Source organism: Hakea prostrata, chromosome 9, assembly GCF_041222555.1.
Source record: "Hakea prostrata isolate BN-2017 chromosome 9, UWA_Hpros_2, whole genome shotgun sequence".
Classification (NCBI taxonomy): Eukaryota; Viridiplantae; Streptophyta; class Magnoliopsida; order Proteales; family Proteaceae; genus Hakea; species Hakea prostrata.
The window spans coordinates 26847215-26874327 of NC_142608.1; the positions used below are offsets into that span (position 1 = coordinate 26847215).

The window sequence follows — 27113 nt, forward strand, 5'->3', positions numbered from 1 at the left end:
GGGGGGGGAATATCCACAGAGAATTAGAATACATAAGGATGGATCAGGCATTTTTGGCTTGTCTACAGCCTAGTCTGATATTAAATGTTAAAAATCGTATAAAATACAATATGCACACTATGAACTTTGACTACAGAAAGGAACTGACCTTATAAACATTTATATTACAGGTTCACCTGGAACTCATCAACTGCAAGATGCAAGAGGGTGGTGGCCCATGATTTATTGTCCTGATAAAATTAACTATCGCTCCACTTATCATCTTCTCCCTCATCACTTCCCACACAAGCCTGAGGTTTTGCAATTGTTGTAAAATCAGATCTCACAGCGCCTCAATAGCAAGATGAAAGAAAATAAGGTGAAAACAAACAGGGAACACTACCTGGCGGATGGCATTTGCCTTCTTCAAAATGGCAGTTACATTGGCTGGTGGATCTGGCATGACAGACTGCCTTGGAGGTATTGTGCGTCTGAGGCTGAATTGCTGAATGTTTTACAAGAAAAGCAAGGAGCAATATTAGACATAAGCAATATTTTGTACAAAGGTCAAGAGCAGGGAAAAGAAAGATCTGATGAAAGCCATAGGGAAGTTGGCTCTTGATTGATAGTTATTGAATTCAGATCAGCTACCAATCCAAGAAAGAGCCCTATTGGCCTCAGTGATTTATGCATTATCATAAAAGAATGTTTATATGGATTAATTTCTTCCTTGTGTATAATTAACCTTATCTTGTTGCACATTAACTTCACTCCACCCTATGTCATGTGAAAAGAGCTAGGATGAGCAATGGAGGCGTCGAATGCATGAGCACACAGAAATAGCAAAGACAAGCAATGATAGCAACAGGGTGATCAGTGTGCAGAAAAATTGCAATGCCCATCTCTCGCACGCTTTGACAACCATGTTAACCGCCATTCGTCTTATCTATTTTCTTTTTTTTCTTTCTTTTTTTCTCATGGAATATATAAGTGGAGAATTTCCTTTTTCTTTTAATTGTTGAGAAACCACCCGGAACTATTGGGAACCCCATCCAGTCAAAGACAAATCCTCAAAACCTTTCTTTGCAAGCCAGCCTTCCCTTGTTAGAGAATAGCCAAGTAGTTGGTTGGCTAAACAGTCAGGATTGTTCAAGGCCTAACCACCATCCTAAAAGTGTTGGTATATGTTAGTGCAGATTTTGTCGAGGTCTGTGAACCGAGAATCTTGCACCAAATCTATCAGATCTGATTTGATCAGACCGGAACTCACACTCTCCTGCAAAAGGAACGAAAGACTGTTAGAAAGGGAGCTGATCCGCTGGATCGGCGCTCCGTCTCCAACAATCAAATCAGTGATTGCTGAGAATTAGGGTTGTAGAGCTCTCTAAGAGCTTCTAGAGAGCTTCAATGAAAATAGGCGGGAAGAGTGTAAGTTCCAGTAATGGGAATTGAATGTCTTACCTCTTGTGAGTGTCATAACCCTATTTATAGGCTCCTTCTGTCATCTTGTACCACTGGTGACCGTCGGTTGGATGGTTTAGATCGAATAGCCAAGATTGGATCCTTGTTTGGCCTTAGGGCGGACCTGTTAATTGAATTGATTCACATCATTAGTTGATTCTGGTTGAACCGGTATGAACCGGAGTCAAGGTGATTTATCCACAACACGAGCCTCCAAGTCTGCTGATCAGGTTGAAATCAAATTGAGACTCTGATCAGGAGGCTTTGACTTTTCTTCTGATTTGCAAAATTGTTTTTGTTTGATCATCTTCGATTCACCTCTTCGCTTAGCCTAGGCTGTGAGAATTCTTCAGTACTTGAGCTCATCTTCAGTTACAAGGAATCATTTGAACGCTGAGTTCATCCTTCAGTTGAGAGAGTTCACCAGAAATTCTAAGTTCAATCTATTGCACCGTAAAGCTCATCGTAATCCTGAGCTCATCAGCCAACCTGCGGAGCTCATGAGAAACTTCTGAGCTCGTCCTTCGATCAAACGAGTTCTTCAGAAATTATGAGTTCAATCTATTGCATTGTAGAGCTCATCATAATTCTAAGCTCATCGTTTGATCTTGGGAGTTCATCGAGTATCATCAAGTTCAACTCAGCTAAAGAGGTCATCAATGGATACTTGATTCAATCAGAGCTGTTCTTTTTGCATATGCTCTTGGAGTTGATCGCTCTCATTTAAGTACCCAACTTTGAATGTTGATTCTCGATTTTACCATGGTAAAGTACGGATTTGTCAACGTTCGAACTTTCAACACCACCAGAATTAGTTTTTGAAACTATAATTTTGGCTTTTCAAAATCTAAGTTATGGTTTATGGCTTGAACTCCATTGAAAATGAACTTTTCTCATCTCGGGAAGATATTTAATCATTATAATCATTAATCAACTGACCTCAACCCCCAAACCATTTCGAATATCTGCTAAAAATCTTCGTCTGTCAACCTTTTCCATTCCTTCATAAATGCAAGCTTTCAATTTTTCACAGATGTTATTTTCCCTCTGATGCACAATTCCAAATGTTACTTATCCTCCAACACACAATTCCAATGTTTTTTCTTGACTTTCCTGTGCCTTCCACTTGTCTAGTTGTACCGTTCCAAAATTAAGTGATTAATTTCAGGCGTTGATTCAAATCAATCATAGCCGTTGATTTTAATCGTGTACCTTCCCTCCAAATTTCAAGAGTTTCCAATCACGTCACCTTACTCCCTATATTTACTTGTCCCTTGTCACCTCTCTTCTTCCATATCCTTCTTTCGACCTTCTTTTATTTCCTCAATTGTCTGCAATTTGTTTCACCATTCTACTTGATCAATACTTGAACCTTTATTCTTTTCCTTTTTTCCTTTCTCATGGATCACTCTCCTAATCCTTCTAGTTCCAATTCTTCAACCAAGGCGGGAGCCTTCTCAAAGGTTAACATTGAAAAAACCTTAACTGTTCGTTCTTCTGACCAGACTCCGTTAGATTGGAAGCCTATCCCTTATGCTCATGATGAGGTGATAGTTCCTTATTACCTTGTAGGCGTTGAAGTCGAAAAGAAGAACCCAAAAACTGCTGGGCCAGAGTGGTAGCCTTTTAAAATAAAAAAATCCAAACTATCTTCTAATTTGCGACCCCCCCCCCCGAAGTTAAAAGTTTGGATTCTAGAACCTTCTAATCGTGCTTACATGACTAACCCTGGAGTCATTGTTGTTTACCTTAGCCATCTTGAAGCCGGTTTCAGAATTCCCTTGATTCCTTTAGTTCAATCTCTTCTTGACTACTACCGAATTTGTCCATGCCCATGCCAACTTACTCCAAATAGCTGGAGACTTGTTTACTGCTTTTTTGCTTTTGTTCAGAAAATGGGACGCAATCCCTCCATTGATCTTTTCAGGAATTATCACACCCTGAAGGTTGGACGTGAGTGTGGTTATCTTCATTTTTCTAGAAGAACCAGCATTAGCACTAAGTTGGGCGATTGCTCCATCTTCGCTGACTCCTCCATCCCACATGATAATATGGGTTGGAGACAGAAGTATTTCTTATGTGCCATTCGATCTCCAAATTATTGCTCTCCACACTCTAGAATTTGTGTTCCCCTTGAATTAGAGACCTCCTCTCAGTGAATATGACCAACATACCTAGAGTTTACTCCCCACTGGAGAGCCAATTAATGTGAATGATTTCAAAACCAATGAAGGGCTGGCCAGTCATGGCCTTTTACTAGGTATACTCCTCTTCTTTCCTCCTTTTACAAGGTATTTCTTTTATCTCTTTCTTTGTTCTCCATTTTGACTTGGCATTTTCTTCAAGAGTTAGGGTTTGGAAAGCCCCCACCCTATCTAAAATTCAGAAAGATGATCATGATGAAAAAGAAACTGGATCCAAGTCTAGAAAGAGGAAGAGAAAAGGAAAACATTCTTCGAATCATTCGATTGATGACAACAATTCTGGTGAGGATTCGGACCAATCCAAGTTGGTGAAAAGGAAAACCAGGAGTACAAAGAAGAAAACTGTGGAAGAAAAGGATCAGGCTGAAAAAGAATTTGCTGATGTTGAAAATACTGATGAGAATTGTCGAAGTAATAACTGATGAGGACCTTGCAAGAAAAACCAGGACCTCAAGGAGGAGACTTCAATCCATGGGTCCCTCTTCAGGCCAGGAATTGACTGTGACAAAGAAAAGCAAGAGTGGAAAAGTTTCTACCTCACCCTCCATCAAGGAGAATGTTGAAGCTGGGAAAAAGAATACAAAGGGGGCAGCTAAGTCAGTCCAGCCGTCTGGACAAGAAGTCTCTACTCCCCTAGCCCCAGTTCATCCCTCCGATGGTGACAACCATTGCTCTGAAAAATCGTTGAATCATAAAAACAAGGTGAGGAAATTTCTGACAATCTGATTAATCAGTTGAAGAAAATGGCCGAAGAAATTGTTGTTCATGTTGCAGGTGAGATTATTGAACAAATAGCTAATTAGTTATTTGATGAAGATAATCTTGACCAATCATTTTCCATTCTTGACCCTTCTTTTGAAAAAGTTCCTGATGAAAATGTTGATCTTGATGATAATACTTTTGATGTTGTTCCCCCTACTTTGGATGTTATTCCTCTTGTTCCAAATGTTATTCCAAATGTCATTCCAGGTGATATTCCAAATGTTATCCCAAATGCCATCCCAGATGTCATCCCAGACCATGTTCCAGTGCAGTTCCAGATGTCATCCCCTTAGCCCCCGTCATGCAGATGAACCTTCTGCTGGGACTGGAAGTCAAGAAAATCTAGCAGCTGAAGTGGTTGACTTACAGGTCACCTCTAATGGTGCTGCTATAGCCCCCAATCCCCATGTAATAGTTGATAATGCTGCTAATCACCCTGCTGATCCTGCCATGCTGGAAGATACCCAGAGTGTTGCTGACTCTGGAGATCACTTTAAGCCTTTCCTGGAATCTGAGAGAAAACCATACAGCTAAGCTAACTAGAATTGGGAGGTTGCTCGCGAATGGGGAACCAAAGGTAGGATCCCCCGTGACAAAAGAGAAACAGCTACAATGAGCGACTTTGGTCTTTACCCTCATGCTTGGGGGTAAGAAATAAATCTCTTCTTCTCTTTTGAATTTTTCCATCAATCTTCTCTTTCAATCTCTTCTCTACTGATTTTCTGATCTTACTTGCAGATGTTTTGGTGCTGCCTTTAATGCTTTTTCTAAAGTCTTGGAAAGAGAAAAAAATTCTTTCCTTAGAGAATCAAGATCTAATCAACAAGAATTTTGAGCTGATCGATGAAGTACAAGATCTCAAAAGTAACTTGAAACTTTCAGAGAGAAGATTAGAAGCTGCACAATTGAAGGAAGAGGAATTGTGTTATAAGATTGATGGCTTACAAGATGATTTTGCCTTATGTTCTGACCTCTGTGCTCAATTGCAGGAGGAAAATTCGAATCTGAAAGCTTCTGTTATGTAACAGAGAGAAGAACTCTTACAAGTGGAAATGTTGAAGAATGATGCTCTAGAAAGAGCCAGGTTTGCCAAATGTGAGAGAGAAGAAATTCAACAGAAGTTGGAAAGAGCCATTGCATGGTCTCATAGTATTGAGAAAGAAAAGAATGAATTACTGATTAGATCTCACAAAGCTGAGAAGAAAAATTCAAGCCTGGCAAAAGAGGAAATAAGCGGCTACAAGAAATTATTGACTCTCTTTCACGAGAGAAATCTGAATTGGAAACGGAAAGAGACAACTTGTATGTCAGCTTAAATAAGACCTTTCAGGAAAAGGCGGCCTTAGAAGAAACTTTTAAGAAAGAAAAAAGCCAAATTGAATTTGAGAAAGAAAATCTACAAAATGATTACAAGAACTCCATCAAGGTCGTTACCGAAGCTATCGACCAAGCAAAAGATAATCCAGCCTTCATGGGATTCTGCAGGAACATGTTAAAAGTTTGTTCTGATGAAGTTTGGGGTGAAGTCCTAAAGATTTATTCTAAACTGGATTTTAAAGTGATTCCTTCTCGTTTTCTTCCAACTAGGAGGTTTTTTGACCTTCGAGAAATTAAACACCCTAAGGATGATAGTTCTTCAGAGGAATCTGAGAGTGAAGAGTCCATAGAGGAAGAAACTTCTGGCTCTGACAGTGGCAATTCTGTCGGCAAGAACTCTGCTGAAGAAGAAGATACCAGTCATCCCTCTTAAAGAGAAAAATGTTTCTCTGTTTCAAAAAATTTTCCTGATCTCCAAGATTTCCTTTTTATTCCTAATCATCTTCAACCTTTTGTTCCTTTGACTAGTCATTCTCCCTTTTTTTTAAGTACAACCTTTAATTCAATGTCATCTTTTGTTCAACTGCTTACTGCTGATACTGATTTTGAAGAATTTGTACAACTGCATAATCCTTTATTTAACAGGTGGTTGATCAGGAACTTTAACCAAAACTTGCTGATGTGATGCTCTTAGAAATGAATAGTTGATGTGGTCCTTGAGAAAATGACTGATGATGACCTTAACAGTTGAACAAATTTTTATTTTTTTTTATTTTATTTTATTTTATTTTATTTTTTTTTTGGAGAAAACAGCTGATGAGAGCCTTAATGGTTGATCAAAAACCTTTATATAACTGAGGGCAGGCTGACTCACGGAAAGTCTAGATAGCTTACAAAAAGCTTAGTTTATAGAAATCCTAACTTACATAAAGTCTTTGATCAACTTCGGAAAGCTTGGCTTACGGAAAGCCTGACTTATGAAAAGTCTTTGATCCGCTTCGGAAAGCTTGATCAGCTTCGAAAAGCTTGGCTTGTGAAAAGCCTAACTTATGAAAAGTCTTTGATCAGCTTCGGAAAGCTTGGGTTACGGAAAGCCTGACTTTTAAAAAGTCTTTGATCATCCTCTATCTATATGAAAAATGGCTGATCAGAAGCCTTTAGGGAAAACACTGATGAGGATGATTCGAAACAAACAAAACATTCTAGATAGCAAGAACTCCTGTTTTTATTACTGATAATACTTCTTGAGATGAATTACATTCCATGGTCGTCTCAAACAACTTCCATACAAGTCCTTGAGCCAATAAGTATTTGAACTGACGACTTTAACTACCACATAAGGTCCTTCCCAATTTGCACATAGCTTTCCACAATTTCTAGGATCTGATACTGATTTCTTTCTCAAAACCAAATTGCCAACTCAAAAGAACCTGAGCCTTATCTGCGTGTTATAATATGCTGTTGTCCTTCTTTGGTATTCTATATTTCAACACAATGCACGCTCTCTAACCTCATCTATGAATTCCAGGTTTGCTCTCAGACCATCTTCATTCGCTACTGGGTTGAATTCTTCTAATCTTTTTAACCCTGCTATCACCTCCACAATAGCTAGAGCTTTAGATCTATAAGCCAGTTTGAAAGGTGTCTCCCCTATTGGAGTTCGAACAATGGTTCGGTATGCCCAAAGTACATACGGTAACTCATCCACCCACAGAGTGTTTGCCTCATCCAACCTCCTCTTAATTCCTTGCAGAAGAGTTTTGTTTATTATTTCGATCTATCCATTGCATTGAGGATAGGCTACAGAAGAATTTTTGTATTCAATATGATAATATGCACAAAACTCTTTGAACCTTTCATTGTCAAATTGTGTGCCATGATCTGTAAGCAAAACTTTAGGTAGACCAAATCTGATATGATTTTGTTTCTAGAAAAATTTTCCATTTGACTTGTGGTAATTGTTGACAAAGCTTCAGCTTCAACCCATTTCGTAAAATAGTCAATTGTTGCTACCACGTACTTCCTTTCTCCTGACACTACAGGAAATGGACCAAGAATAACCATTCCCCACATAGCGAAAGGTATAAGATTCAAAATTGGAGTCAACTGATCAGTAGGTTGTTTCTGTATTGGAGCGTGGATCTGGCATTAATGACACTTCTTCACGTAATCTATTGCCTCATACTGCATCCGTGGCCAATAAAATCCTTGCCTTAGAACTTTGTAGGACAAAACTTTTTCTCCTAGATGACTCCCATAAATTCCTTCGTGGACCTCTGCCAGTGCATATTGTACATCAGTTGGTCCAAACATTTCAGAAGTGGTCCAGAAATTGTTCTTTTATAAAGCAATCCATTTTTCAGAATAAACTTTGCTGATCTCCTTTTCAAAGTTCTAGAATTTTCTTTGTCAGTAGGCAGAATGTCATCTCTAAGATATTCTACTATAGGATCCATCCAGGATGACTCTCCATCTATCTCCGACTCTTAAGTATGCCAGAGCACTTAGTTCGTTCTTCAATGTATACTGCTTGTGGCAAAGAGGCAAACTTTGCTGAGGCCAACTTTGCTAAGGAATCTGCCATCATGTTTTGGCTTCTTGGTATTCTTACTATCAGAAATCGTGAGAACCACGCTTTGCATTCAAGCACCTTTTTGAGATAATTGATCATTCTAGCATCTTTTGCCTCATATACCCCTATCATTTGACTGACCACCAGCTCAGAGTCATTTTTAACTTCAACATCTTGTACACATAAAGATTTGGCCAGACGAAGTCCTGTAATTAGAGCTTCGTATTCTACTTCATTGTTAGAAGCACAAAACTTGAAGCGGAGTGCACTTTGAATAATAAAGTCAGCTGGGCTTTGAAGGATTAAACCTGCTCCAGATCCCTGAGAGTGACTCAAGCTGTCTACATGGAGAATCCATCTACCAGGGATTTCACTGGGATTTCCTTGATCCATGGGTGGCGAGACACTCTCAGCAACAAAGTCTGCTGGGCCTTGTGCTTTTATTGCGGTTCTAGGCTTATAATCAATATCACGTTCTGTCAACTCTACCGCCTAGGATACCATCTTCCACCAAGGTCAGGCTTATGAAGAATTTTCCTCATAATCATGATGTTACTATCTAAATGCAACATTGGCATTAAAATTTAGTAATCAGTAAGTTACATGCGGCTTAGAGGTGCGGGCATAGGTCCAGCTTCCCAGAGCCTCAAGTGAACGTCGAAAAGCTTACATTTCCTTTCACCCAGATCCCTTTCCAACTGGATCAGCATTGAATAATTCAACTTGCTTTACCAAAAGATTTTATCAAATAAAATGGATGATTTTATTTGTGTATGTCAGCAGCTGAGATCTATAAAGGAAATCTGAAGTCAAAAACAAAAGAATCAGGAATAGACGCTGCTCTTGGAAGTATATGAAAAATGGATTCAACATTGGGGGTTTTCGTGGATGCAGAGCATCATATCAAGTTGAAGAACAAAATTGTCAAGATAGAGCCCAATAATCACCCTTTTTATCCTTATGAGTATTCTAGAATCCCCATATTGCAGAGGCCAAACTTCTTAGTTCTGAAATCTGATTCAGTTTGCCAATTTTAGATTTATCTGGATAAATTCTCAAAAATAACTACTATGTCCTTAAATATAGTATTGAGTTCTCCTACACTAAATTACAAATTGTGTACAAAAGTCAAAAGCCCCCGTAGTAGGTAGTGTAAAAACCCAAACCATCAGGCCGCCGTAAAAACCATATGTCCCTTTCCACAGTAGTCAGTGAAGAACTCTGTTGCTTTCTGGTGGATCAAAGCTCTGATAACCCCCTCTGAAAAGAAAAAAGACTCTATGATGTCTTCCCTCTTTCCATTGACTTCTGTAACATCTCTTCACTTTGGTAACCACCACCATCAATATGAGAAGAAACTTCTTTCCCACAGCCATAAATCTAGGCTATCAAACCTTGTAGCTTCCATTGAAGACCTTATCTAGCCACCTGATGCAGTAGTGTTGTCGTGATTGTCCCACTGCAGAAGCCTAAGCCAAGATGGAATTGACCCAAACCCAACTTTAGGTCAAAGAAGTATTTACTAGATAATCATGTAATCTCTTCATGTTTTTTGGTTAGTTAGAAGGTCAGGTTTCCCTATTTGAGTTTACTTCAGCGAATACCATATTTTAGGTGTTCAGTTTTCCTGTCAATATGCAGTATAACCTCAAATGACAAGAACAAACTGTGTATTGATAAATTTGAGATTTAGTGCTGTGGACCTTCTCCACTTTCCCTCTGACTCCTGAACTGTTCTCAGGTACCATCTTCCTTCCCTCCTTTTCCTTCTTAGTTAAGCCTTCCTTTCTCTCCCTCTTATTCTTCTACCCTACTTAAACCAATTCTACTTTTCCCTGTTATTTCTTCCATTCTTTGTCTTATTTATTTTCCTTAGTCTGAAACAAGAAAATGAACAAGAATAGTTGCTTAATGTAGATACTTCAAATCGCACAAGCATGCATGTATTTGACTGCAATTTTCTGCACCCTACTTAATGAATATAACTATTTAAATCAGGTACTATGTACCAAATATATTTTTATTTCCTATATTTACTGCCAGCTTTATCACCATAAAATAGAAATTTGCTCACCTTTGTTCTGATCTGATGCAGAAAATCACCCCTCTCATCAACTTCCTTTGCATTTGTTGCATGACTAACTTCTCTGTGTCCACTAATCTTCTCCTGATACAGCATTATACGTGGATTAGAAACCAATTTGATTCTTGTAACACTACTTCTCAAAATGAAAAAGGAAAAGAACAAAGGGTTGAAAAAAATCCTGATCACCTTGTTATTCAGTGGGTGTTCATTGCCCTCCTTAACATGTGGTTGCTTCGGTGAGGCTGGAATGAGTTTTAGCAGATCATGTGAATAATTGACAGCTTCAGTGGTCTCCATTTGTTTACCATCCACTACAGCCATGTGGTGCTTCATTGTATGCCATCGCGGTGGAGGTAGTGGTGGTGGTGGTGCCAGTGTGTCATTATGGTATGTTAACTGTGGTTGTAGGAACTTCTCTGAAATAGAATTGCTTGTACTCACATGCTGATATTTTAGAGGACTCAAAGCATCGTAACTTGGAAGGTCGAGTGAACTTGAATGAAAATTTTCAGGGCTATTCTCAGTCAGTGGGTCTTTTAATCCACAACAAGGATAAGAAGGTATCAGCCCCTGCAGTTCTAAGTAGGCAGGGATGGATTCAGTTGATGAGACTCTATCTAAAGCATCTTGAACTTCATGGCCATTACTTCTAGTGGAGTCACCAGAATCCCAGTGCTCAGAACTTGATATAGAATGATGGCTAAGCAAATCCTCAGGCATACACGGGGATGATCTACAGAATGTGTCATCATCAGATTCTGAATCAATATTCTGCTTTGGAGTGGAAGGCTCTGGAAGTAGCTGGAATGAAGGAAATATAACATCTCTACCATTTTCATGGAAATAACTACTATCAGGAAATTTTAATTTCAATTTGGAAGTCTCAAAGCCATTTATGGAGTGAAAAGAGATGTTCATATGTCCCAATGGTGGTGAGGAAGGTGAGTTTTCCAGGAATTCACAATCAGTCTCTTCAGGTGGAGCTGTTTGATGTACAACGCTGACTTTCCCATTCATCTGATCATTGTGAAGATGTTCATGCAACATTACTGGACCAACTTTCACCGAACAAGCAGGTTCAGATGTCTCAACTGATGCTTTCCTTTGGAAACCATTTACCAGTAATCTGTGGCCAAGGTCAAACATATTTGATGGACTCTCGGTATTTTGTAGGTGGGCTTCATCAAATGGGATTTTGACAACTGGTAGAACTGGCAACTCAGGTGCATGACTAGAGATGTTATGGGGTGAACCTTCAGATTTCTCAAGATTGGTTTCTGGGACAATGGATTCACAAGGAACTTTTATCCAGGAATCACCATCATTTTGGTTATTATTGCCTATTTTGGAGCTTCGATATTGATTGATGGTTTGGACCATGTTCTTCTCCACATTTCTGACCAACCTAAGTGGGGCAACAATATTGGGTGATCTAAGTTCTCCTCTGGCGGACTCCAGCTCCTTTTCTAGTTTTCCTACAGATTCATCAGAATGGGATCTTGGCATAAAACCATGTCTTGAAACATTACATGACCCATCATTCATATCACCTGGAGATCTCTGACTTGGATCGTTTGACAAATTGTAGTCTGGAGGTTTTGATGGCTCAAGCCCTAACAAGCCACCATTTGTCCAAAACTTATTTGGAGGTCTACTTGGAGCTTCAACATGTGATTCTGGAGAGCCACAATGGCTGCTTTCAATCTTATCACCAGAAGGAGCATGTGAATTGGGAATGCTGGAGAGTGATGAATTAGGGCCAACTGATTCAGACTCATTTTCTATTGAAACATTCAGAATGTCATTATTTTCAAAAAAGTTGGTTCTCGGTGGGCCTTCTGGACCAGGACAAGACATCCCAGTAATTCGCAGTGCATCTTGATGGGGTACACATTCCACAGCAAACAAGTTGACAGAGTTCTGAGGCACTTTTTCATTCAAGGAACTGTAATGACATTCATTATCAAATGAATCAGAATCTTGACCACTGCTCTTTTCAATTTTGGCGGATCCACATTCCAATACAGTACTTACAAAGTTGGATGGGGTTAAATCTACTTCACATTTGGTCTGGCCCTCAAAATCACTATCAGCTTCTGACTCCATGGTATTAAGTGCATCCATATAATTGTCTAACTCACTTTCAATCTCATCAAACTGATTGCCGACAGATACTGATTCTGGCATCTTTACATCAATAATCAAAGTATCATCTGAATCAGGATATACAGGGATCAGAGTTTCCTTTGCAAACTTACTCATTTCAGAGCTCACTGGGTCCAACTTTGAAGCTTCAAACTTTTCATCAACAGTATTTTCACATTGTTGAATCTCAGATTTTACTATTTCTGACTTTTCATCCCAAGTACCAATAGATTCATTCGCAATGCCTGGCTGTTGCACTGAGCTATGCGGCAAGTCACCAACCGCATCTCCATTTTGTTTAGGAAGAATAGAATCAAGGGTTTCAGGGCACTGCATCTTCAACCTTGAAGTAACAAAAAAATTGTTTTCTTCTTTTTCAGTTCGCATAGAAGAACTTCCATCATAAATGGAGTCAATGAAACCTGATTTATTTCTTGAATCAAAAGATGAAGAATGATCCTGAGGTTCCGAATTGGATCTCGCATCAAACAAAAAGACTTTCTCAGCATCAGAGCTTTGGCCATATACTGTTGGGGAAGCAAGTTGCATGCTGCTCGTCCATATCAACTTGTTAGCTTCATTTAATTGATGACACAAGAGGCAACTATAAACCAAATGTCCAAAATCAGCAGCCTGGATGGATTTAATATAGCCTGAGCAGATACTCAAACTATGTCAAATAAAGCAAGAAATCCCATAAGTACCACTTGATGCTTTAAGGTTTGGTTGTACCCCAAGTGTTATTTTGGGCTTTTCCACTTTATTTAGCATGGTATCTGAGCCAGGTCAGTGTTTTGTCTTCCATAAGATGTATATCCACTTGTATGCAAAAACTACGAGAGTACCAGGAAGTCAAGATATGCAAGGCTGTATGGTTTTTCACATGTTTTCCCTCTTTATTTAACAAATGAAAAGACATGAATTGGTCATACAGTTCTGAATGTGATCTAAAAAAAATCATAAAAGGGGACAGTCTGGTTCACAGAGCTATGGCTATATTCAGAGATTCAACTGGGTTCTGTTCATTCAGATGCCAATTTGCTTGTTGTATTGACTGAAGGAGGAAATAGTTACTCAGGGTTACATGTTCAAAACAATTCCTCATTCAAAATAGGGGTGTAACATGTTCAAAACCATTTCCCTCCTTTTTATGACTAGAGCCCTTTTAGGCATCAATATGAAATACTGGATTAAAATATTTGCTAATTCACAGTATATGAGTCATTATATGTGCTAAAGGACCCACAACATGTCTGATTAAATGAACTAACCCATGTATGGAAAGTTGCAAGTGTCATACTTCACCAGGCATTGTGACTGGGAGCTTTAAAATCCTACAACTGCTCTATTGTACCTCTACGTATGCCTCAGTCATATAAAGAAAGGAATTTCTGTACCCATACTTCAGTTTATACAAAGGAAAGGAATCTCTCTACCTATCTTCTGTTTATACGAATAAAAGGTAATCTCTTTCTTTCTAACAACATGCAGAGACACAGAGACATACCTTCCATTTTGATGGGGCATTGACCCAATACGTGAGACTTCTCCATTCCTGTGCCTTCTTCCTCTTTTCTGCCAAAACAATTTAATAGCTTACAGACAGAAGCTTCTATATGCAGGAATAACAAAAAATAATAGGTGACTTTTTCCACCGAAGATGCACATTGCAGTGGGATAAACAATGTTAACATAAGGAAATCATCTATAGTTCATACTATACAATTTATTGAAGTTCAAAATCGCAAAATACCGATGCTTCCATATATTGTTGGAAGACTACTCTGACATCAGTCACCCCTAAAACTTTTACCCAATTTACATGGTATGAAAGCAGGATTTCCAGCCTCCACATGTTTTTTTGTCTATAGTCTTCTCTTGCCTATTGATGACTGGAAGTATTGGGAGACTAGTCTCACAATGGTTACTGCTAAAACTTAATATCATCTCATAAACCTGAGTTCCTCTGCTCAATAGTTCAAAGTTTCAGGTTGGATATTTATACATATGTTCAAAAAAAAGAATTGAACATTCCTTCAGTTGAAGCAAAGACAATAAGGAACTCCAAGAATTAAAATTCATCACATACAGAAGCAAGATGTACAACCATGAAAGTTAGCACATACTTCCCCAAAAATATGGCAATTAATCAGAGATTGGAGAATCCACATCATCCATTTCATTAAACTTAAAGTGGATTTAAACTAAGTATTTCCAGATAAAACTGATGAAACACCTCAAATCATCTCATAGATTTTAATTTTTTTCCTCTCCTCAGCGAGCAATCTTATACCTTAATTTTATGGGCCTCGTTATCTGTCTGAATTTTATCAGCATCTGTGGATACAGAACGAGCAAGTACCCTCTTAAAAAAGGATGGATCTGAGTATCTTTTCATGCATGCTCCAGAACCACCACTGTCAAATCTGGAAACAAAAACAAATGCTTTCAAACTCTACCATGACAAAAAATAAAAATCCGAATTCTAATAAAAAATCATACTTGTCAAGCAAGTTGAGACACGGTGGATCATGGCATTCTTCATAAGAATCCACAATGAATTGTGGCAGGTCACTGTAGATAAGATGATTTTGTTCTGTTTGAATTTTGCGACGCCAGTAAGAACCTGCAGAATAACTGTTCTGTTATGAAAGTTGATCACTACAATAAGTGGCAATCAACCACATGGCATTTGAGACAAAATCCTAACTTGAACCTATATAAAATTGTTTACATACGTCAAACATTTGTTAGTTGTAGTATTGTGCAGCATAATATTCAATATTCTTCATGCTTGATTATGTAAAAGAAAATTAGCAAGCTTCATTTAGAGGGATAAAATTCAAAGTCAAGGTACTTATAAAAAAATTACAAGCATCATGAGCCAGCTTCAAAATCATGAACAAGCATGGTAAATCATCGGCATACTTTTGAGTGAAAAACTAAAAAGCAACATCTGCCAAAAGGTTCAAGTTACTTTCAAAATTCATTGTCAAGGCACTTAAAGAACACTTACAAGCATCAAGACGCATCAGAATCATGAACAAGCATACTGAAGTATCAAAATTGAGGGGACAGAAAACTAAAAAGCAATATCAGCCCACATTCTTCAAAGTTTCATCAAAATTTGGCAAAAAGAAACAAAACAGCCTGCAACACTGAAAGATAACAATGTTTAGCTTGAAATTTCAGCAAAACATCAATTTTGGTTTGATGTTTCATTGCACCAATATTTCAGTTGAAGTTATTTAAATCCTTTAGCATAAATTCCACACACAAAGAAAAATGAATTGAAATTTTGACCAGTTTCTTTCATTACATCTGGTTCTGAACCAGTTTCACCATTCTATCTGGTTCCAACGCAGAATGTTGAAACCTCAATTTTGTGCTTTCTTGGTAAAAATTGTTTCAAGGTTGGAACAAGTGCTCATTTCACATGGTTTCGGCACATAAAAGTTGAACTCCCAATTTTGTCACTTTCTTGTTAAAATCACTAGTGTGGAAGGTTGGAACAAGCACTTGGGTAGTAGAGGGATGCAGCAGAAAGGACAAATTGATATGTTGTGGGAAGAAAGATACATGCAAGATTTTGAGTTGGAGTATTACTTTTCCCGAACTACCTTTTGGAACATTCACAGTTCAAAGATCTATAATCTAGGTTAGGAGGTCTCCCACATGTTAATGATTCTCTTTATAGGGTTGTTGTGGAGGACTTTGATTGTTTCTCTAGCCATACTATGACATGCCCAAATTTTGTTATACAGCTGGAGGATAGCTTGAGGTGGAAGCAGCAGCACCATTCTAATTGTTTTCGTCCAGGCCAGAGTTCATTTTCATGCTAGAAGTGATGCAGATAGGGATATGAAGAGAATAATGCCAAAACACTGTTAACATGAACAATGTCACAGCCCATATTTGCCTTGTGCATGGATGTCTTTTTGAAGATCTTGGAGGGCCATCAAGTGGCAAAAGCTTCAATCTAAATGCCCCCAACATTTAGCCTCTATTTTCAGTTTTTGAAAGTATATGTTAGTTACTTGGCAGCTTCTAATTTCAGTTTGTTACTGCTTTTGTTTTTAGGGATTTCTATTTTAATGTATATGAAGTTCCTATCTTAGTTTGCTTACTACAACTCTCTATTTTCTTGAGTTTCTATTCTATGAAACTTAGGCCAAGCTATAAATATTCCCCAACATTACACACGTGTACCTGAATGGAGACTGATTAATGGAATTTCAGTTGCTTGCTAGCAAGTGCTTGGTCCAAGAAAAATATGTTCAGTAGCTGAGATAGCTGCAGGTGAAAGGCTATGGCTGAGATAGCCTACTATTAGTAGCCAAATAGATTTCTTCCTAACTAGAAGGTCTGATGGGTTGTTATGTAGGGACTGTAAGGTGACACTAAAGGAGAAGCAAAGCATGCTACATAGACTAGTGATTATGGATGTGTGCTACATAGACTAGTAGAAAGACGAGATAATTTAACTTGAGATCAAGTTGGTGGAGCTTAAAAGGAGATATCTTGAAATCATTAACTAAATGAAGTAGTCAAACAAGTAAAGTGGGATTTTTAGGGGCACACTAATGCATGTGGAATAACAACAACAAAAACAACCATAACCTTATCCCAACTCAATGGGGTTGGCTAGATGGATCCTTAAGGGTTATGTAAAATAGTCAAGAGAAGTAACAACAATAAATTTATGCATACATGAAGATAATTAGGAGACCCAGTTAAGGTAGCATTCCAAGAACATTTCTTTATCAGCCGCACAAGTTCTAGTCTTCCAGACAACTCTATTAGCACACATATGGGTGTCTAGTCCTTGCACATGCACATCTTTGCTTACTACTTCAATAGTCAATTTAGGCCTACCCTTACCTCTTTTAGCTCCATCTAGTTGGATCTGATCAGCCTTCCTTACAAGTGCCTCTAACGGCCTCCTTTGGAGATGGCTATTTGTGTTAGTAAGGTTGCTAAGGATGTCACAAGCAAAGAGAAAGGAAAACATCATTCCTCTAGAGAAACTTGTGTTACAAGTGGTAGAAGTTATGTACTAGGGGTGTATCATTCACGATTTCTCTATCATCTCTTCTTGTTGTTCTCGTCTCTTCTCCTTATTCCTCTCTTGGTCCTCTGCTACTAATCCTTGTTCTCTCTGGTTGAATCATCTAACTACTTTTCCAACTACTCAGCGGCAGGAAGATGAGGTTCAAACAGCCACTACTAACTAAGAAACCTAGTTTTAAGACATGGCAAAGGTTTAAAAATGTAAATTATCTACAAAGGTATAAGTTTGGAAAAGCAAGGAAAGAGAAATATGGAGATCTCCATGGTAATCTAAACAAAAAGGAAGGGAGACAAGACATCAATATGAGAGCTACCAGAGATACAGGAATACAATGGATCTGAACCATGTTAGATGCATAAAATGTCATGATGGTGTATTAGAAAGGATGAGAACATCAAGAAGAGATGGGAAGCTTATTTCTTTAGTCTACTAAATGAAAATACTTCAAGAATTGGCACCTTTAAAAACTGCACTCATCAAGACACTAAATTTCATACATGCACACAAAGATTTAATGTCTGAAGTAACAAAAGCTTTAAGTTGGATGAAAGTAAGCAAGATATAAGGCACGAATGAAATCCCAATAGAAGGGAAGAAGAGCTTAGGAATCTAGTTTATCTTAGCTGACCAAGTTGTTTAATAAGATTATAAGCACAAGGAAAATGCTTAATTAATGGAGGAGATCAACATGGTTCCAATTTACAAAAAGTAAAGATGCTACTTAGAGTTGTCAACCATGGAGGATAAAACGGATATAAAATCATGGGAGAGTTTGAAGCCCATTTGAGATAGAAGACTGCTATCACGAAAAACCAATTTGGTTTTACCCCTAGAAGGTCCACAACAGAAGCTACTTAGCCAATTAGAAGACTCATGGAAGGATTTAGAGTTTGTAAGAAGGATCTTTGTATGCTCTTTATTGACTAGAAAAAGTCCATGATGGAGTTATTAGAGAGTTAATCTCATACAAACTAGAGAAAATAAAATTTTGAATTAAATATCTGGACATAGTAAAAGTTATGTATGATCGTGCATGACAAGTGTAAGAAAAGTGGTTTTTTTTTTTTTTTTTTTTTTGGGGGGGGGGGGCGCAGGAGTGAATTCCTGATTAGAATTGGGTTATATCAAGGATCAGTTTTAAGCCCTTATCATTTGCGCATATCATAGATATTTAACTAGAGACACTATAGATGATGTTCCTTGCTGTACACCTTTTACTAGTGACTACAGACAGTACAGATGATGTTCCTTAGGCTTTCTACATGTCTTTGAAGCATTTCCATGTTATTTCATAGTCTAGACTGTTCAGGAATTTTTTTGGGTTTTCTATTTCCTATGATCCTATCAAAGTTGTCATGTAGACTCTTATTCTTGCATAGTTGCACTTGAGGCATTTGATATTTGACACTTTGACGTATACTAATGTCTTTATGTGTTTCAGTTCATTATCAATTGAAACTGCTCATCATTTCTGTTAATTTGTAATTCAAGAATTTACACATGTGGAAATACAATCATATTCGACCGCATATAGGCAAGAATGAGTGTGAATCCAAAATACCATTGTAGTTATTTTTAATCAACCCATGGATGTGTTTATAGGCCTTAAAATATGCTGTCTGAGAATAATCAAACCCAATAAGAATGTCTAAAACCCACCTATACATGCCATCAAAATCTGGCAGACCTTATACCAGCTTTCGGCTGACATCTCAGTATCTTGGTCGTCTGTATAGGGTCAAGATACAGAGACAAGACAATATTTTGAACTTTGTTTGCAAGCCTCCTGGACAATAGCATCACCTCTCAGGGCTCTGTGGCCTTCATAAATATTAACTTGCAACAGTACACTGAATCGAATATCGAGGCTGGATCCACGTGGCCAGTTAACGACAGGAATAGGTAATGTGTTTGATGGTGACTACCCTGGTAATTTCAGATTGTTCTCCCATATGCATGTCTATAAAAGTTTCAATAACACATATTTTGTCAATTATTGCTTCAACTAAATGAATAAACTTATACCTAAAGTAAGCTACATGATATCTAGAATGACTAACATTCCAAATAGCTGCTTCCACAAATAGTATTTTTTTTTAAATAATACAGGATTTCCTTCTTTTTATACATTGTCCAAGTATATCTTGCAGTTTATAAGTTGCCTAGCTTTACATGTTAGCACCAAATAAATTCAAACCTGGAAATTCATCATCAAAACATACTAAATTGTTGAAATTGCCAGAACAATGCTCTGAACCACAGATAAGAGAAACTCACCAGTTGTATAAGCAAAATGTAAGTGGCTTGATTGGGACATAACAGCCTTCTCAAGAGGAGGAAGTGCAGCTTCTATTTCTTGTACACGAACCATCATTTTATTGTTCCTAGCAGCAGTGGCCAGCACTTGCTCCTGTAAGTCGTGAAAAACCTCCGATGCAAACCTAGAGACATCAGTAATCATACATGATATACCACATATATGTGTATCAGTACGGATATGTATGAAAACAATACTACAATAACTGTTGGGGTAATTGTGTTACAAATTCTACAAAACACAAAAAATGAAATTGCAATACAATTGAAAGATGAAGATCCTTAGCCAATCCGGAGAGCTTGATGTTGCAATCGAACGAACCACTGATCAATGAGGTTGAGTCACACCTTGAGTGTTGTCTTTAAGGTAATTGATGCACCCTACTACCAAGGGTTCTTCGCACCACCACCTCCAACTAGAAGATGAGATAGTTCTTCTAGTCCCTTCAAGGAGCCAAAAGCTAGAGCACAACACTTAAGACAAACTCAAAGAAACTTTTAAAATAAGTAACAAATAATGCAAGTGTGAGGAGTGTCTCGATTGCACCCCACATACAAGGAAGGGTTGGGTTTATATAGGCCCAAACCACCCCTTACACCCCTTGAGATTCCCAAGGCAATGTATTGGGTCATTGAATCACAATGACTCACCTCCTCACAGGGGGGAGAATCAATTCCCTACAAATGGAGAATCAATGGGCTTGTCCCTTCTCCACTAATGAAAATAAACCACCTTGACCTAACCTCCCCACTACTTGGAGAATTAACTCTCATATTCACCTATTTTGTATGAATTGGATTTAATCCATTCAATAACCTTAACCCCACTCATGGTAATGGCCATGAATAGTCATGAAATTGAATAAAAATTGAAGGTCAAGAGTTAGAATTTAAGAAAATTTCACCCTACAAGTAAGCCCACCTCATCACCATGATTAAGACCTTTAAGACCCATGACCAATGTCACGAAAAGCCTCAACCAAGGTCATGAAGGGCCTCTTTTACTCGTGGGTGCCTCGTTACCACCCTTACCTCATGGGTCCCACACACTAACAAAACAATTATATAAAAGAAACGTAAAAACTAATTTTGAAACTTAATATAGATTTTAATAAAAAAACCTAACAATCCCCCACAAGTTTCAAAATTGCAAAAAAGGACATGTGTTGTGACTGTATTAGACACTAAAGGACACATCGTTGTAGGTGTCTTCCGGACTTGAACCTACACTAGGCCTAATGAGTTGTGCTACAAAGTACGGTAGAGTCAAACTCCTTGAACCTTTCCTCATTAGCGTCGCTGACCGTTCCATCATTATGATGTCCTAGGGGTCGACTTTTGGAGCTACCCTTTATATTACACATTGGACTTTTGAACCGGCCATGTCCCTTATCTTGGATTCATGAATGTTTAGAGAACTCGCCTATAAGTTCTCATTGGCGGCGGCCAAACCCCCTACATCCACTTAGGTTAGTCTTTGATGTGCACCACAACTAACACACCCCCACATTCCTTGGGATTAGACTAATTAAGAGCTTTACTCAACATTACCCTTGTGGTAGTACTATTACCTTCATCTACACCCTAGAATGGAATAATTATAAATAGTAGTACTAAATCGGTCCTCCCATGACTTCGTTTGTACTCCTTGAACCTAATTCAGGTATTTAGCCTCTTCACATAGGTAGGGTATCCATCATGTGACCCAAGGATTAGGCATTAACCCCATTCTTGTAGATGCAATACACAAGTTTTTTACAGACATAGCCTTTGTGAACATGTTTGATTCCTTTTTGACTTCACATAATCGATAGCTATCATTCCTTCATCTATTTACTGTCGCACAAGATTGTGCCTAAGGCGTATATGCCTCCTTTTACCATTGTACACCTTATTCTTGGAATCTGGTAATAACACCCTAGCCAAACAGCCCCAAACACATAAATGTTTTATACTTGGTTTTCTCCCAAACCATTTTTCAAATGGAACCATACCGGTCTGGTTATGTGGGATTCTATTTTATAGATAACATGATGTCAACATGGCTTCCCCCCACATATCAAGTGGTATATTAGAACTCAACAACATAGAGTTCATCATCTCTTTAAGAGATCTATTTTTCCTTTCTGCTACCCCATTTGATTCTAGTTGGTACGGAGCTGTCGTTTCATGGATAATTCCATTTTCCTCACAAAACCTATCAAGATTAAAATACTTAGTCCCTCTATCGGTTCTAAGTCTTTAATCTTCTTGCCAAGTTGATTTTCAACTTCCATTTTGTAAGATATAAATGTCTTTCTGGCCTCATCCTTTGATTAAAGCAAATATACCATGGTGTATCTAGAATGATCATCCATGAAGGTGATAACATAATTGTTTCCTCCCCTTGACTCATATAACTTATAGTCATTTAAGTCACTATGGATCAATTCCAAAAGATCACTCTTTCTATCCATAGTCTTGTGTGGCATTTTGGTTAACTTAGCCTCTACACAAGTTTTACACTTGTCCTTCGGAGATTCCACCTTATCGGTGATCATGCCCAACTTGCATAGTTTGATGATATATTTTACAGTACTATGACCTAACCTATCATGCCACAAATCAAAAGAATTAGACAAAACAACAAAGTAAGTAAAAGAAGTACTAGTCTTTTCAATTACAACATTGGAAACACTAAGAACAAACAATCCCACACTAAGATATCCCTTTCCCACAAATACATTGTTTTTAGTGATAATTGCCTTGTCAATTTCAAAAGCCAACTTCATTCCTACTTTATTAAGCAAATGAATTGAAATTAGATTTCTCCTAATATCCAACACATGGAGAACATTGGTGAGAACAATAGTCTTCCCCGAAGTGATTTTCAAAGTCACCTTACCTTTTCCTATAACAGGAGCACTTTGGAAATTTCCCATAAACACCTTTTCATCATTTGAGCTCATGGAATAGGAGGAAAACATCCTCTTCTAGTTTTGTTTGTTGGTTTCCACCAAGTTCGCTTTTAGGCGACTTTCTCTAAGGTCTTTTTCACCTTGTCTTTGAACCAGTTCCTTTCTTCAATCTTGATCCTTACAACCAACTGGTCTAAGGTCAATCATGTCTTTTTATGTTTCATAGACATCTTGAAAGCATTCCATGAAGGTGGAAGTTTCTCAATCAGTTACAAACTCTTCAGGTAGGACCATTTTCTTTTTTGCTAGCTTCCCAACCACAATTTGAAATAAATCAATTTGGGTTAATACGGTGTCACTATCCTTCATAAAAAATTTTAGAAAGCTAGCCACCAAGTATTCTCTTTGAACCAGCATCTTCAAGAGAATACTTCTTAACCAAAGCATCCCAAATCAAATAAGCATATTCTAATGAACTATACACATGGTATAAGTCATTAGATAATGCATTCAAAATTCGACTATTGCATTGGTAGTTTCCTTGAATCCAAGCCACCCTTTTGCCCTCCTTTATAGGATCATTACTCTTTTATGGCATAGGTTCAGTTAAGGCAAATGCCACCCCAATTTGAGCTAAGGCAAACAAATTTTCTTCCACTGTTTGAAGTTTTGACCTCCAAACTGTTCAATTTTGTCAAACTCAGTGACAATCCTCATCTTACCCAAATCCGAGATAAGATCTGTCACTGTCGGGATTACATTGGTGGGGATTGAATCATTGGTGGGATAGAATGGAAATTTCATACCATCTCGGCCAACGAATGTGTCGTCTCCTTGTTTGTTGACGTTTTCTTCAATGGTATTGTTTGAAGGATCTCCTCCAATGTTAACTCCATCAACAACCTCAATGTTGTTGTTCTCGTCTTTGTTGAAGTCACCATCTCCAAGACTTGCCATTGGATCTTTCAGAAATCAATTACCTTAAACTTGTTGGGGTAATTGTGTTACAAACTCTACAAAACACAAAAAATGAAATTGTAATACAATTGAAAGATGAAGATCCTTAGCCAATCCGGAGAGCTTGATGTTGCAATCGAACGAACCACCAATCAATGAGGTTGAGTCACACCTTGAGTGCTATCTTTAAGGTAATTGATGCACCCTACTACCAAGGGTTCTTCGCACCACCACCTCTAAGATAAAGAAACCTCCAACTAGAAGATGAGGTAGTTCTTCTAGTCCCTTCAAGGAGCCAAAAGCTAGAGCACAACACTTAGACAAACTCAAAGAAACTTTTAAAATAAGTAACAAATAATGCAAGTGTGAGGAGTGTCTCGATTGCACCCCGCATGCAAGGAAGTGTTGGGTTTATATAGGCCCAAACCACACCTTACACCCTTTGAGATTCTCAAGGCAATGAATTGGGTCATTGAATCACAATGACTCACCTCCTCATAAGGGGGAGAATCAATTCCCTACTAATGGAGAATCAATGGGCTTGTCCCTTTTCTACAAATGAGAATAAACCACCTGGACCTAACCTCCCCACTACTTGGAGAATTAACTCTCATATTCACCTCTTTTGTATGAATTGGATTTAATCCATTCAATAACCTTAACCCCACTCATGGTAATGGCCATGAATAATCATGAAGTTGAATAAGAATTGAAGTTCAGGAGTTAGAATTTAAATAAAATTTCACCCTACAAGTAAGCCCACCTCATCACCATGATTAAAACCTTTAAGACTCATGACCAATGTCATGAAGAGCCTCATAACCAAGGTCATGAAGGGCCTCTTTTACTCATGGGTGCCTCATTACTACCCTTACATCATGGGTCTCACACACTAACAAAACAATTAAATAAAAGAAACATAAAAACTAATTTTGAAACTTAATATAGATTTTAATAAAAAAAAACCTAACAATAACTCAAAATTAGCATGGTTGCTCAAAATACAATGGTCAAAGGAGTCAAATTTAGAAGAAAGTGTGATAACTGCCAGTTGAAGATGTCAACCCTCCCACTAATTTTCTTTCTAGTGTAGTAGCTATTAAATTTTGCTGCACAAAGGATTACCATTTTTTAATTACTTGGAAGCCAGATTCTCTCTCATACATGAAGAGTCATAAATTTTTGTAGCCAGTCATCATATACAGATACATAACAAGTACTATGAAAGCGTTTTCAGTTCCATGATTCTGACCAAATTCTATATCTTCTTCACAGTGAAGTCAGTAGCGAGTGTCCTGAAAAGCAGTATTCCGTGGTGTTGAAGCTACTCGCGGGCCTTGGTGAAGCCTTGCCTTTGATCATATCCTCTTCTCAGCTCTCCTTCCATCTGGTATGTTCTTCAAATGTCAAGCATATCTCAAACCTGTGAGGGTGATTACTGTGGTGATTGGAAGTTGCCACCTGATTCTGCAAATCCATCTGTTGGTTCAATTTGAACTTCAGTGCATATCAATATCAGCATTACTAGGTTGAATTCCCAGCCCCATTCAGATAGATATTGAGTAATTGGTCTCCTAACAAATCTGTTCTATTATCCACCTATTCTCAATAATTGTGATTCTATCCGTATTTTTTCTTTTCCTAGATTTGTTCTAATCATTAGTGGAATTCATCGACTGGTATAGGATGTTATGGGTAGAAGTGATCCACAACCTTCAGGATTCCTTAAACCAGCTTCTGAAATGATTAAATAGTCACCCATCCTGTAGCTGCCATAGAAAAGCAGCATATTGTTTCTATGGTGGAAAATTACTCACCATCAAGGGCTCGTAAAGAAGCACCTGAGTATTACACCGCTAACAACAGAGGCAAAGATTTTCTGGAAGGGAACCGCAAAGAACCTTTATGCATCACACTATTGAGGACCATGCTCTTCTTTACTTTGAGACTGTCACTCCTAATGGATGATTTAGGGATGATCTGATAAAGTTGGAGATAAGAATAGAATGGCTCCATGGGTATTTTTGGTTGGTTTGATTTGACAGAACCAAGGAAGCTACAACTAACTCAAGACAAAATGATTCCAATGCCCACCCTTTCTCATTTTAATCGGTCTGTTAATCTAGCAAATTTTCAGACCATGATTTTTATAACCTTTGAATTATTATTTCATGCCCACATGGGCATACCCTATGTTGTTCTATTCTAGCTTCATCATCTCTCCCTCCCCCCCCCCCCCTTCCCCTGATGGCTGCATTTCTAATTCTCTTGTCATGGCACAGGCAATGACAAATCATTACAAAGAAGGCATCTTTATTGACACCAGGCAGGTTATCATGCTTCTATTGAAGAATTTTGATAACTGCTCTTCTTAATGTAATACTTCACTCTAGATGAAAAACCAAGATTTTTCCTGACAACTATAACTTTTCGTTTTGCAAAAGTGAACAGAAATCCAGGCTTGTTATTCCCTAGTGCATTCCGACGCAGCATGATTAAAATGCAGACAGAAACATTCCATTTTCATTGGTCTTGTTAGCAAACTTCTGTATCTTCTAACCGAAAACCCCAAAATAAACAAAATTTTAATTTGAAAAATCCCGCACGGCTCGTACACGGAGCCTCTATCCCATCTTCATCAGTAAATCAAGGATACGTTCTCTGTTCCCCTTCTGATTACCATAGAGCAAAGACTTCAACCGACGAAAACTAAGAAGAGACTAAACAACAGTCAAACAGCAATGAGTGTCACTGCAGAAGTCAGATTACAAACCCATTACGAACTTAACCACATTAGACCATCACATAACCACAAGAATTCTCTGAAATCGAAAATTCAAATTTTTATACCGTTATACTTAATCAAATAGTGAACTAAGAACTCACATTGTCAACAGACTCAGAGTTCAAAGTAAAGCATCAATAGAAAACTTACTCAGCAAGATCGCCCAACTGACGCAAAATCCCAACAAGCCCTGAAATGGCAACACCATTAAGAATAGCCTTTGGATCATCCCTATTAGCTGTTTTGTAAAGTTCTGGAGTTCCCAAACCATACTCATTCCTCACACAAATCCGAGTAAGCGGCATTCTCTCTTTTGCTTACTCTTTCCTTCGTTTATTCCTTAAATCTGAAACTAATAGAGAGGTCTCCTCATCTTTGCCGTCATCAACAACAAACAGACAAGCAGGAGAGAGCTCAAACAAGGCATCTAATGACGTACATAAAAAAGGAAAAACAATGGAGAAATGGTGAGAGAAGTGGAGGATTAGGTGAAGAGATGTAAGCAGCTTAACTGCCGAGCAGGCAGAACTGATCGAAGACGACGACCCTTGCCAACACTGC

General features: G+C 38.1%; 1 protein-coding gene across 2 annotated transcripts; it reads right to left on the bottom strand.

The window, feature by feature from the left end:
- LOC149005072 (protein SCAR3-like) lies at positions 1-27113 on the bottom strand. 2 transcript variants are annotated; one of them, XM_089169372.1, is made up of 9 exons: positions 26703-27113; positions 19875-20038; positions 15029-15152; positions 14820-14952; positions 14034-14101; positions 10568-13076; positions 10370-10462; positions 383-484; positions 1-290 (listed from the first exon to the last, which is right to left on the bottom strand). In XM_089169372.1, exons 1-9 carry the CDS (start codon positions 26855-26857, stop codon positions 240-242), a joined length of 3399 nt encoding a protein of 1132 aa, XP_089025498.1. In that variant the 5' UTR covers positions 26858-27113; the 3' UTR covers positions 1-239. The 2 variants fall into 2 exon arrangements, with proteins under 2 accessions (XP_089025498.1, XP_089025497.1); XM_089169371.1 differs by having other exon boundaries at positions 10568-13130.

Excerpts from the sequence above, each read along its gene's own strand:
- LOC149005072 (XM_089169371.1), bottom strand. The coding sequence starts at position 26,857 with ATGCCGCTTACTCGGATTTGTGTGAGGAATGAGTATGGTTTGGGAACT. Across the intron at positions 14,102-14,819 it reads ACGAGGCCCATAAAATTAAG|AAAAGAGGAAGAAGGCACAG; the intron begins GTATAAGATTGC and ends TTGTTTTGGCAG. Across the intron at positions 291-382 it reads AGGCAAATGCCATCCGCCAG|GCTTGTGTGGGAAGTGATGA; the intron begins GTAGTGTTCCCT and ends GCAAAACCTCAG.